This window comes from Hyposmocoma kahamanoa, unplaced genomic scaffold (genome assembly GCF_003589595.1).
Source record: "Hyposmocoma kahamanoa isolate Upper Pololo Valley unplaced genomic scaffold, ASM358959v1 102, whole genome shotgun sequence".
NCBI lineage: Eukaryota > Metazoa > Arthropoda > Insecta > Lepidoptera > Cosmopterigidae > Hyposmocoma > Hyposmocoma kahamanoa.
In genome coordinates this window covers 7,300,825-7,314,718 of record NW_020653337.1, presented here as the reverse complement: position 1 = coordinate 7,314,718, position 13,894 = coordinate 7,300,825, and the positions used below count along the sequence as shown (strand labels likewise).

At 34.9% G+C, this 13,894-nt stretch overlaps 1 protein-coding gene across 1 annotated transcript; it reads left to right on the top strand.

Annotated features, from left to right (window-relative positions):
• Positions 1-279: 279 nt before the first annotated feature.
• LOC113233118 lies at positions 280-13,889 on the top strand. Its single transcript, XM_026468116.1, has 6 exons — positions 280-603; positions 1,303-1,425; positions 11,259-11,509; positions 11,849-12,038; positions 12,121-12,241; positions 13,729-13,889. The coding sequence occupies exons 1-6, from the start codon at positions 385-387 to the stop codon at positions 13,887-13,889; spliced, it is 1,065 nt and encodes a 354-aa protein (XP_026323901.1). The 5' UTR covers positions 280-384.
• The last annotated feature ends 5 nt before the right edge of the window (positions 13,890-13,894 follow it).

Sequence of the window (13,894 nt, the reverse complement as noted above, 5' to 3'; positions counted from 1 at the left end):
TCTGAACAACTAAAGGTAAATATGTAAAATATCAAATATGTATTTTGAACTGTCATCAGAAATCGAGAAGGAGCCGCAGCTTGAAATGGAATGGCATAGTTTAAATATTTTTCTTTATTATTTTTTACAAATCACCAGTAATTTTCTAAAACCAACAATTGATATTGATATCTTTTTGTTGTCGAAATGAGCAACGTCAAAATTTGTAACCATAGATGAAGTATATACTCGTGTGAATTGTCAGTGGGACACACGGACTTTGATGGTCATTATGATCCCAAAATTTTATGTTATCTACCGTCCTGTTTGGCTACTGTATTGTCTGTGCATATACCAGTTGACTACATGGACGAAAGATGAAAAAATCTGTTTTGTGAAAATTCAATGACTAATTCAGACACTCAACTTCTATTGATAGCTCGGAACGAGGGTAAAATCAAATCGTACGAGTCCTGCATCGACGTCCGAGCATGGAGTCATGACGTCGCAACGCAGGTACGCTATCTCAAAGAATGGATGAGATGTGACATGCCCGTTTGCGTTATACCTATGAGCACTGTGTTGGGATTTCTGAGGATAATGACATGCAGTAGTCGTAGCAGGGTAACTATGTATTTATAAAATTGTTATTAACATTTTTTGGGCCTATCATTTACCATACCATTATTTTCTAATTGGTTCTGACATGAAAACTAGAAAAACCTTTATTTCGTTGCAAAATCTTTGTTTTTGTGGCAAGACAACGAAAAGTTGAAATTTATTATATACCATTAAGGATGTTTTTAAAATTAATTTTCGGGTTTCTATTTGTTCATTAACAGAATTTTTCAACCAAAATTCGACGTATTGATGGCAAAGAACCTAGAAATGTGTACATTTTGCGAGATTATGCCAATACCATGTTGGTGGAAATTCGTAAATGGCATTGGATTACTCATATTTAAGTTTACTATAATTGTATTATTTGTCCGTGAATTTTCCTAAAATGTATAAATAAATAAATAAAAATAAAATACCGTAAATAATGTAAATAGGCATCTATGTAGACGTCATGTGACGACTACAAAAGCAAAGTTTCAGGGGTATAGCTACTCTTTTCTACATACTTGCTGTCCAATTAAATAGAAACCAACACTATTTATACCAGAAATAGAACCTTTTTGAAAATTTGTTACATAGTGTAATCACACAACAGCTCACAATAATCTACCAGCCACCTACAACCCTCAACTATCTACTACTATATTTAGCGTTTATATTTAATACGTATGTGTGGTATTATTAACAATTTGTTAAACTTAGGCTGCGCCCCGATGTCATCCAGATTGTAAATCGAAAATTATACTTGAAAGCATCACTAACTCTTGTGAAGCCATGAAAGAATGTTTGAAGGAAGGTGAAGATTTGGAAAAGTTTTTCATTGAAGTAAGTTTAAAGGCCTATGTTTCAAATAGAATTGCATCAATGGAGCTAGCGATGTAGTAGCTCCTTGTTCGTCCAGGGAAGTACTGCCAATTTACCTATTTCTGCAGCCAAGCAATAATATGAGTATTATTCATAGATATAGAAAAAAAGGGAAGATATGGTATGGGGGCGTGGTTGGTGTCGCCTCGATTTGATCAAAATGATCATATCGAGGTGACACGCCTACAAACATCGCCACAGTGACATGGCGATCGTTGTGCATACAAGATCTCTCGTAAAACGTGAAAATGCCAAGTTGTAGCGATACACCTTGTAAAAATTGGAGTGAAAACAAAATAATTTAAACCAGTGAGGTAATATTCCACCGGCTATTTGCATTTTTAGTTACTATTTCTATTATTGTTCAATGTTTTCTTTTTGTCTCCATAGAAATTTCTAGACTCAAATATAGTGATGTTCATTTACGAAGACTGATGTTTATCGACAATAAATTTTTACTGAAATGTTTGAATTTCTTACTATGATTTATGTAATTAAAGTCCCTAAAATATCAAAGCGAAAAGCATTCACGTTAAATTGATTTCTTTTATTTTATTATTATTATTATTACTAAACATTTTATTTCGAGTAACTTTAACACAACTCATATTTCGGACAACCGTTTCAATTTCATGTCAATTTGGATGTTGCTGTTGCTTGAACAAAAATGTATGTGTATTATTGTTTTAGATATTTAAATTCCATTATACTCGTAGATTAAACGTAGAGTATTTTTATTTTATAGTTTTTCCAATGAGTTTAAAATAAAAGAAGGTTGGATTGAAGCTGCAGGAAAATCGAAAGATAGATAGATAGATAGATAGATAAACACTTTATTGCTCACACACAAGAACAAGAATAGTACATAAACAACTTAAAACTAATGTGGGCAAAGGCGGTCTTATCGCTAAGAGCGATCTCTTCCAGACAACCTTAGAGTTAGAGGAATGCTAATCGGAGCGGGAAACGTAGTGTGCCAATTTTACGAATATAAAAATAAAAATATTAAAAAATAAAATTGCATAAATAAAAAATAAAAAAAATACAAAATAATAAAATTAAATAGACACATAGTAATTTACAAAATATTTAAAAAATAATGATATATTATATCTACGTAGATACATGTATATATAAATATACCTAAATAAACTTAGACTTACTAATAACTTATACTTACTAATACATACGTTGCAGACTAGGACCGTGATAAAAGATATTTACGCAATCCGGTTTTGAAAATAGGTAGCGATTTAGAATGTCGGATTTCAAATGGGAGATCGTTCCACAAATTTGCAGCCTTAATAGTAAAATAATTTTTGTAATACTCAGAGCGAGTGAAAGGAGGCTTCAGTAGGTTATCCATTTTAGACCTTAGTTCACGGTTGTGATCATCCCCGAGGAAGTGAAAACGAACCGAAAGATTGGTTTTCTTATTACTATTTCTTAGTTTGTTTCAATTTCCATAGCAAATGTATATAAAAAAAATAAAAATAAAATGGGCTTTATTTTACATGGGCATGCAAAATAAATTAGAAACAAATATAGAAAATTACACAAAACCTTTATAAAAAAACGACATAATTTAATTTATTAAATTCGTTGATGGTTGGAATTTACTCTTGACAGTGACAGCTTCACCAACCCGTGGTAACGTATTATGGATAATTGACACTGGCGACGATCGCCATATTTTTTATATTATTCTTATAAAACTGACACTGGTCCAAGCCTAGTGGCCGCCATTAAGAAAATAATAGTAATTTATATTAATATATTAATTTAATAATACACTAGTACCACAGTGTAGATATAGTATGAAAAATGGAATATTTTTTTAATATTAAAAACAGCCAACGTGGTTTCCAACTATTGATTAAGTAGGACCACATCCCTCGTTGAGTAGCGTCAGTTTGAGGTTAATTAGGTTAACAATTCACGGAGCGGTTTCCATCCGCGCCCGCCGGTGCTGCTAGACAGCGGTTTTATTTTAATACTCACGACCCTGCAAGTTTGTGCGGGCACGTAGCCGCCGCGGTTGCGGGCACGAAACCGTTGTGATTGCGGAAAGGACCGCGAAGTTAATGGGAGTTAATTGCAGGTCGCGCGGTTAATAGAGAACTCACCTGCGTGCGCCTGCACCACATTGCGCCTGAACCGACCGCCATAGTGCGCGGGCGACGACGGCCGCCAAGCGCGCAGGTGATCGCGTCCTGCGCAGTTTTACTAGTACCCCGCCGCGGCAACCGCAAGCAACCGTCACCACTACAGACGTAAAACGCGTCGTGAAATGTGCTACTAATTTTACATACTTAACTGTTACAGTCTACAGATGCCGCGGTCCTACGGTAGACGCGGGTGAAAACCGCTCCGTGAGTTCTTAGTGTAACGAAAAATGATGATACTAGTAGCATTTTTGCTAAAACGCCACCTGATGGTGAATGGCTGAACCAAGATGAAAAAGATAGTGAAATATTGTAATATAACTCTTATTCAAGTGACTGTAAGTTTCATTTTGTTAAATTTTAAAATTGTGTTACGTCATTTTTACGTTTTAAGCTCTACCCAATCAAAATCTTTAAGTTATGGTAGTAGATAATATAGCGTAAAGTTTGAATTGCACACAAGCTAAAAAGTGGCGACATCGGCACCCGATCTTACATAGCGTCATTACATATCTCCCCTTTTTTTCTATATCTATAATTGACCTAACAATAAATGGACGTCGGGTTCGCGCTAAAAAGTGTCCGCACCTGTAGGGCGTTAAAATTGCATACAGAGCGTCAATCGTGCAATAGCTTCGTTTGTTCAAGTGAGAGTGAGGTTGTCAATCATGCAGTACCAATAATAATAATAACTTGTAAAAATTACTGCAGTAAAGTGTGAAAACAGGATTTTGTATCATATTTTCACTAAACAAATGTATTGTGTTATCATAGTTGTCGTTTAAAAGTGTTATTTTGTACAGTTTTATAGTATTTAATTTATATATAATTGAATCATAAATATAAATTACAAAAACACACGTAATAATGAAATAGTTAACTGTCCTTTTCTAAGACTATCGAAACTAAAGGACATGTTATGTTGACATATATAAATCAGACGTTACAAGTACATGATGCATTTCGACGTCGCGTCGAAAACATAAACATGTTATTGTCTTTGTTTAACTATTGCGTGCCGTCTTAAGCCAAAAGAGATAGCATTACATTGGTCTGTGCCAAACACGGGAATCGAAAATACGTAACGTCATCTTAAATGCCAACTGTGTCCATTTCGCAGTACATGAGGTACATGATACAGTTGTGAAAACAAATGTTTTTCCATGTGTTTTATTGAATTATTCGCATGTATTGTAATAAAATGGACAAAAATATTGACAGTGAGAACAATTAAGTATTAATAAAAATTCGTCGCTGCAGCATTACGGAATGTGGCATTTGAAAAAGCGAAGATCGACCGAATGTAACATTGTACAGTCACGTGCTATTTATCTGTCTATAAATTGCACAAAAGCCCAAATAACTCATGTAATTAAACATATTTTTTTGCAATACAGTACAAAATGCTTTATTTCTCTCAAAAAGGTTTACAAAATGCAGATTTGTTACATTTCATGTTAAATATGAAGCACCTTAGTGAGAGCTGGAGTCTGTACTAGGTTGGGGACCTATGTCACCAGGTTCACACCCTTTTGAAAGTTTATCAGAAAAGTAACACTAATAAAATTTAACAAAAATAATGAAAATTAAAGATTAAAATAAAATTGATAGCTAATTAGAAAATAAAACAAATAGAAAAATCTCTGTGCGTGTGTGTTTGTGTGCGTGTGTTTGTTTGCGTGTACGTGTGTGTATGTGTGTGCGCGTTGGGGTGTATATATGTGTAATATAACTTATTTTAGTATAGTTAATAGTTTTTCTGTCGAGTCATAACTATTGTGTGCGATCAGCCAGTCAGTAATAATTTTTTTACATTTCGCTCTGCATAAGGGGTACACATTAAGAATACTGTTTATCTTATTATATAAATTGCCTCCCAAAAAACAGAAATGACGCTGTGCACAACTAGTGGAAACTGTAGTCGAAGGGCAGACAGTGTATTTACGCCGAATAGTGTTTATTTTGTCAGAGTCGAAGGAGACTTGAATGTGTTTGGTTAAAGCCGTGTGAAGGATAAACAGCTGACGTACTGAAAGGACCTCACAGGTTTTGTAAAGGTCAGAGGTTGGATATCTGAAAGGAAGGTTCCATCCCACCTTGAGTATCGCACGTTGCGCTCGTTACAGCCGAAGATGTTGCTGCTTGGAAGATCCACCCCAAACTGTTATGCAATATGTCGTGAGAGATTGACAGAGAGCTAAATACACAAGTCTCAAAACTTTCACGTCAGCAACGACACTGAGGTTTTTAAAAACATAAATTAATTTACGTAACCGTAGGAAAAGACTCCCAATACGATAGCTAAAAGAAAGTGTGCTATCTAGCTGGACACCCAAGTATTTGATGTAGTGAGTGCGGAGTAAGGATGGACAAGAGCAGGAATTTTTAGAAAAGGAAGGACACGAATGAGCTGTGACAGTGAAAGAGGTGGCGGATGGAAGACCACGACTTGAAAGAGAGAAAGGGAGACACATTGTTTTATCCACGTTAAGGGTGAGAAGGTTCTGAGAAAGCCATGCAGAAACTGAATTAAAGCCCAATTGCGCATAGTAAAACACGGATTCCCAGGATTCGCCAAAGAATATCAAGGCAGTGTCGTCGGCATATGTAAAAATAGAACCATTTTTTAATTGCATGTTACAGAGGTCGTTAATATACGCTAAAAATAAGGTAGGGCTGAGAATACTGCCCTGGGGCACACCATAGGTGATCGGAAGTTCCTTACTGTTTAAATCTCCAATCCTAACATACTATCGTCTATCAACAAGATAACTTACAAAAAGGTCAAGCTGAAGTCCTCGAATACCCAACCTTTCCAGTTTAGTAATGAGTAGTGGAACTGATATAGTATCGAATGCTTTGGCGAGGTCGAGGAAAACAGCCATCACCTTCTGCTTGTTATCAAGTTTAGCAACGACTTCGTTAGTTAGGTCTGATACGGCATTATTTGTAGAAATACCAGGCCGGAAACCATACTGAGAGGTAGACAACAATTTATTTTTTTCCAGGTAATTCATCAGTCTACTATTTATAAGTCTCTCTAGAATTTTAGACAGGGTGGGCAGAATTGAAATAGGTCTGTAGTTGTTAATTTGACCTATGTCCCCACTCTTGAACACCGGATGAATTATAGCGAGCTTGAAGGCCTCGGGGAAGACACCGGTACTAAAGGAAAGATTACATAGGAACGTTATTGGGGAAACTAAAATATGTATGATTTTTTTTAAAAAGGAGCCAGAAATGCCGTCATAGCCCACAGCACAGCCACTACGAAGATTCATCACAATTTCCTCCACCTCGACCTCATCAGTAGGTAACAGGACGAATGTGTTTGTACTAGAAATAGAACACGAATCAGAGGAATGCTCAATGGGACTCGCGGGGATACCTTCAGCCAAACTACGTCCAATGTTAGCGAAATATAAATTAATATTGTCTATTGAATTAACAGGACTAGCAGATACGAGTTTAAGCGCAAGTTTTCTCTCTTTGGAAGCGAAAGAGATGTTCTTAATAACTTTCCAAAGTTTTTTATTATTATTTTGAGCATTACGTAACTGCTCCCTGTCATATTCAGATTTAGCTTTATATAAGATTGTCGAGCAATAATTTCTGTATCTCGCATAGGTGGTCTTGATGACATTATCTTTTGGTGATTTTTTGACTTTCAGGTGTAGCTGGTCACGATTTCTGAGGCACCTTAGAAGTCCCAGAGTCATCCATGGCTTCTTAAGTGTTTTACGATTTGAGACAACTTTGATAAGGGTATTTGCTGTCATGACATGGTTTAAGGAGTTAAGAAAATAGGAAGTAGCTAGGTTTACTTCTGTCATATTATATAATTGTTTAAAATCAAGGTTTAAAAGGTCAAGTTCTAAATTTACATAGTCAAGTAATTTAATGGTTTTTGTTTTTTGAGAATTTGCTATGGAAGGTTTAGCTTTAAGGAAGAATAAAACAGAATCATGATCGGTGATTGATGTATGCGCTATAAAACAGTAGGCTGGGGATTTTGTTTTTAAAATAACGTGGTCTATACAAGAGTAATTATTACGAGTTGGGAGAGAGTGAGCAGGGAGCATCCCATGGAAGGCAACCATAGTCAGATAGTCGGAGACACGCAGATCACTTGACCTCGTGGAAATGTCAATATTTATGTCAGCTACGAGTACAATATTACTATATGTTGTGAAACGGTTCAGAAGTTGATCTAAAGAAGAAAGAAAATTAGATATATTATACCTAGAAGGGTGACGATAAATACCTATTAGGACTGTGGTTTTATCTATGATCATTGTCAAACAATTTGCGTACTCCAAAACAGAGTCAATTATTGATATTGAGAGAAGAGAACGGTAAAATACAACCACTCCCTTATTCTGAGAGGTGTGGAAACTAATGCTGGTGGAAGAGTAGCCCTGGAGAGTAGGTATAGGAGGTGAGTTTAATAGCCAACATTCCGTAAGTACTATTACGTCTCATGGGGTGTTACTTCGCTGAATTAAAGTGCATAAGCCATCAAAGTTACGATTTATATTTCTTATGTTTTGACATAGAAGTTTCAGAGAATTACCATACTGTAGGGAAAATCGTGCACTATCTTCTATCATACAGTTCCCAGCCTCAGCGTCAGTAATGTCTTCTAAATCAGAATTAATATCCTGTAGTTCACCAAATGTTAAATAAATAATGTAAAGACTTTAATATCAGAGTGAATTGGTATGGCATAATATAACGGAAGCGAGTAATAGGACGATATATAAAGATAGTATATGGCAGACTGATAAGAAGACTGAGATTGTATATATGGAAACTATTAAATTTTGTGTGAGTGTGTGAGTTGTCTGTGTAGAGTGTGTTTTGTGAGTAATGTAAATAATATGTAAATCATATATTATATAAATAGTCATATAGTAGTTAAAACTATTTAATTTTATGTGAGTGTGTGCATTGTATGTGTTAAGTGTGTTATGTAGTTTATTCATAAATCTTGCCAAATTTTGCTTTGGTTTCTTCAGATTGCCTGTTTGTTTGTATATTTTGATGATTGTTGTTAACGATTATTTTGAAATAGTGTTGTTCTTGGAAGCGTACATATTATCGATATTCAGTTATTAAAATAATTCACTACGAGGTTTTTATTATTTTATTATTATTATTATTTTTACTATTTCAAGTTTGTAGGTAAACTCAGGACAACTCTAATTACTAAAAATTCTTATTTTATAAAGCCAGCAGCACAAAGACCATGTTGGTCTAACGTTGCCGTGTGAAGGCCAATACCAACGTATAAGCAGTGTATTTGCCTTGCCTTGCCTTGCCATCGTTCGGTGTCACTCGGCTAGCTGACCGAGTGAAAGCGAGCGCTAACCCCTTAGCGACAGAGCTCGTTTGACGTGTCTTGTCACAACTCGCAGTCGCTCGTGACTACTTGTCTCACTTCGGAAAAGTGTCGATTTTTCTGCACAAATCGAAGGCGCTCGACTAATAGTAGTTGATTGACATTGTATAATCAGACATTTGCATGCTATTTAATATACGCGAAACATGTTTATACTAACACTGTCTCTTGTTACATCTCCTGTTATAACATGTTTTAAGCAAATAAACGTATGATTAATAACATTATTATTGATAATATTACTACTTTCATTTATTTCCAAAATTAAATGGAAGTATTAAAGATTCACTTAAATCAGTCACTGATATTAATTCTATACCAATGCATAAATACAAAAAAGTTTTCACTATTCGGAATCTGTTTAAAAATTTCTCTATGAAAATATGAATCTTGAGGTTGGAAATGTATAGGATTTATATTTCAAAGTTTTCTCTTGTTTATATACTCTCAAATTACAATTTTTTTTCTGTGCAAATTCACTTTACGTAATATTTGAGTATTTGTAAATGCAAAACAATAAATTCAAAATTTTATGTGACACCCGCAGATACTCTCATAATAAACTAAAATGTTCCCAAATGGAATATTGATCTACTTTAATTAAATGTTTGCATGTCGATAATGACTTATCGATAGATTATGGTACGACACTAAAGAAATCCGCCATTTGTTCGTTCAATTTTTGTTTAGGTATGCACGTTCATTCCGTAGTTAGGGCAGCTCCATTCTTTTATTTTTTTCCCACCCTCTAAGGTCTTTTTTCTACTCATTACATGAGCAAAAGATGGAAAGAGACCCATTACGTCAGTTTCAAGAAGCTTATATAAACTTTTTGGTCATTTTCAATTGTTCGAACCACAAGCGATTGAAATATTTAGAGCAAACAAACTGTCGAGTTGTTTTGATTTTAATCCTATTTTTAAAATGATTTTTTTATTACACGTTAGCAATAACTAACAAAATATTGTTGTACTCGTTTTACGGCTTGGGATTACTTATCAGAAGTCAGAAAATACATTTGCCCGAAATAACATTAGCTCGAATTTTCATAATGTGTTTTTACGAAGATTACAAAACAAAAGCTAATTTTGTCTACGTAAAAAGCATCAAAATTACTCGAAAGCGTAACGGTTTTGTTATAAATCGAAATTACGGATATTTGAGTTTACGTTTAGTTGGAATATCTGTACATTTCATATAGTACACGCTTATTTTCACATTTGTAGTAATATTTGTATGTATGCATCTGCTCAACTCTTTATTATACCTTTAAGAGAATTTGTACAAAATTCGACATAATAATATATATAAAAAAAATTAATTAATATTTACGAGAAAGGCTATTCCATTACTCTTGTGTTCAAGTAATTTTCAGTCGAAGCTAAATATGGTGCATTTTGTTAAGTTTCCAGTAGTAGCTGAATATGGTGTTTTTGGGCCCTTAAATTGTTGTAAGCAAATTTAGGCAGTACTGCAATGACGTTACAATTTAAATTAAATGTTTTAGTTTTTTATATTTTGTTACATGTCACTACGTTTTTATAGGTTAACCTCGGAAATTTATTTCGTGGATTTTGTATTAGACCCGATGTCCATTTGTTGGTAGGTCAATGATGTCTATGGTATTATTGCGTTTTGGTTTTGAACGTGCTGGTGAAATTACAGGCACATGGGACTTGTTAATATATGTCGCAAGGTGATGACGGGTGCAATGGCAGTGCCCCACAGATCTTTGCGATTTGAAACTCTGAGCGGCACTGCAACTGTTATGAACAGGCGTACGACTTATTCATCCTGTCATTTGGTATTTGGTATTATAAAAAAAAAACTTTCCTTGGCATCCACTCAAATTGCACAAATTCCGAATAAAATTACTCGACCGTTCCTCAAAAGATATGCATGATATTTGAAAGCTGCATACAAAATACAATTGTACAGTCCATGACTGAACCCAAATTTGAATGTCGACCTGTGACCTGAGATAATTGAGGTTAAAGGGCGCCATGCAACAGAGAAAAAACATTCAATTTGTAAGGTTATGCGTGCGCTATGAGCAAAAATATTAAATAAGGAAGAAATGAGGAAAATGTTTGCGGACAAATTTGTAGAATTGTGAAAAACAAGAATAAGAAAAACTGCCAAGGACACTTCAGTAGCGCAATTGTTATATTCAGCTTTATTAATTTAATAATAAAATCTGAATTCTGTAACTTTCATCTTTTTTTCAGGATGAATTCGAGACCAGCCATTGGCCGTGCGATAGATGTTTGGAAGCTTTAAAAAGTATTAAGCTGTTTTGGAAGGTTTTACTAGAGAAATTATTTAACTTAAATATATCGAAAACTTCAAATTTCAGTAAGGATAATTGCGTAAATGACAGTTCTAGAGAAGTTGCCAGGAATTGGCAACAAGAGATGGTGCGACAGGCATTATTTGTCAAATCGCTGATGCCTTGCAGCTCTAGCTCCAGCCGAAAAAAATGTGACGCTTCGTGTACAGGATCACACATTGATAATGGCGCTTATATTACCAGACCTCCGTGCAAGGAAGGAGACTGCGTTGATCTTGCTGAAAAATCTAGTAGAGTACAGTTTTGCCACTGTGAGTTTCTGAAATATAAAGACAATGAATGTTATTGTAATTTATCGAAAGATGGAAACACTGCGAAACATTGCAGGTATGTCTCAGTTAGTGTTAAAACTGCTTCTGTGGCATGTAATACCTGTAATTATTCAGTTAGCATAACCAAGTTGAAAAGTGAGAACGTTGCACAACAAACTGAAATGGTAAAATTAATGAATGAAAATCTTTCACTAAAACGTGAGCTGCAAAAAGTTTGTGATGAGGGAAAGTGGAGGGAATCTTCCTACTGTCCTAAGTTGTTGCCTGTAAATGAAAATCCACGTTCGCTTTTGCACAATTTTGAAGAAAGTGTGTATGAGACGAGTAAAGTGGCAAAAGACGCAGAGTCTGAAATGATAATTACGTTGCAAAACTGCAAAAATGACGTAAGGCCTTTTAAGTTACCAATGATTAAGCTTGTGCGTTTCTATGTTGAGAAAATTATGACTAAAGTAAAGATTTTTGTAGACCTACCAACATGTGTCATTGCTCCAAGTTTTGCATAAAACAAATGACCCAATTCTGCAAGAAGTACTACCGCACGGTCCTCGTGTAAAAAAGGAAGATCCTGTTTGTCTGTTAACTAAAGGTAAGGGTGTACTAGAATCTGATGGTACTTAGACAAATTTAAATTTCTATTGAGAAATATCTATATAGTGGGTAAAATGTACTAGATACCTTAAATATTTAAATAACCATTTGCATCCTCACTCATTTTTACCCGACTGCGGGAGGGTTATGTTTTTTAAGTGTGTTTATGTATTTATATTCATTTCTTTTTCACGCTGTACAGCCTAAACGGTTTGATGGATTTTGACACTTGAGGTGTCGTTAGATTCGTCATGATTGTGGGAGTGTCATAGGCTATAAAAATAATCAAAATAGTGAGGGGGAAATATTTTTGGTATCTTTCAACGTCAATTGTTGATGATGCACCTAGGAGATTTACTTAATCCCAAAAAGACCCAGGGCCTATAAATATTGTCGGTTAGCTTAGTTCTTCGCTGTGTGAACCGAAGTATGAAAAGATGCCCCGGCTACGTGAGCTAACCTAATGCGATAGTAAAGCAACAATTATGATTATTAATCTCTTACAACTATCATTACAGTTGTATTTCCTAATACAATGTGCAGTTACCTAACTAGGTTCAAACATGTCAACAATAAACAAACTCATTTAATATGTACCATCAAATTATATTTTACAATACGCAGCCTGTGCGGATTCATTTAGAGAACAAATCGATGTCGTGTGACACCGCGTTGATTTCGTTCGTAGAATCTTTAAATCTCTCTCCTGAAAAGTTATCATTTTGCAGATATAGTCTTATTACACCATGGGAGCGAAATATACAATTAACTGCATAGAAATTGTGAATATTCAGTTATGTTTTAAGACACTTATGGTAATCTCACAGTGTCGTATACGGCGAAAAAAACTCTGTATAAATACACAAATCAACACAAAGATCTGTATAAATACTTAGAGAAATTCGTAAAGTCTGCAGACTGGCCTTTTTGGCATTCAGGCGCAGGTTCAAATGCTGTCAGATGGAAGGAATTTTTCTTTGTGTTAGGTTCTTGTATATTAATTATAACAAACTAAAGGTCTACCGCTTAATTGAGTCGTTTCCTGATGAAGTAACTGCGCGGTGCGGGAGGACTGACAGTTTACGTAACAGTTATGTCGCACACGGGATAATTTCAACAAGATTTTTCTGACGATATTCAATAACAAGTTGATTGAAAGAAATGTCAAATGGCTTGTCTATTTATTTCAATTATCAATAAAATAGATTATTATCGTTTCACATAACAACAATTGACTAATTTGCTAGGCACTGTTCAGGATCAACTTCTTATTGAATATTGTCAGAAAAATCTTGTTGAAATCAGCCCGTGTGCACGCGACATAACTATTGCGTGAAATGTCACTTCTCCGGCACCGCGCACCTACCTCAGGAACCGACTCAGTTTAGCGGTAGGCCTGTAGTGAAATAACTTCACAAAATAAATAAAAACCATGGTAATAAAACATCATGATATTCAAAATCAACTAGTATGATAATTTTACAGTGCAAAAAGCATTAGGAGAGATGGTCAAAAGAGAGATGAAACTCGCAAGTAAAACTAAAAAGTGCACGGATTCGAATATTTCTGATATCGAAGCGTCATTCCGTACAGTAGCCGTCTGCAAGTCTAAAAATTGGCATTCTTCACCTAGCTCTTTGAGGTAATTAAT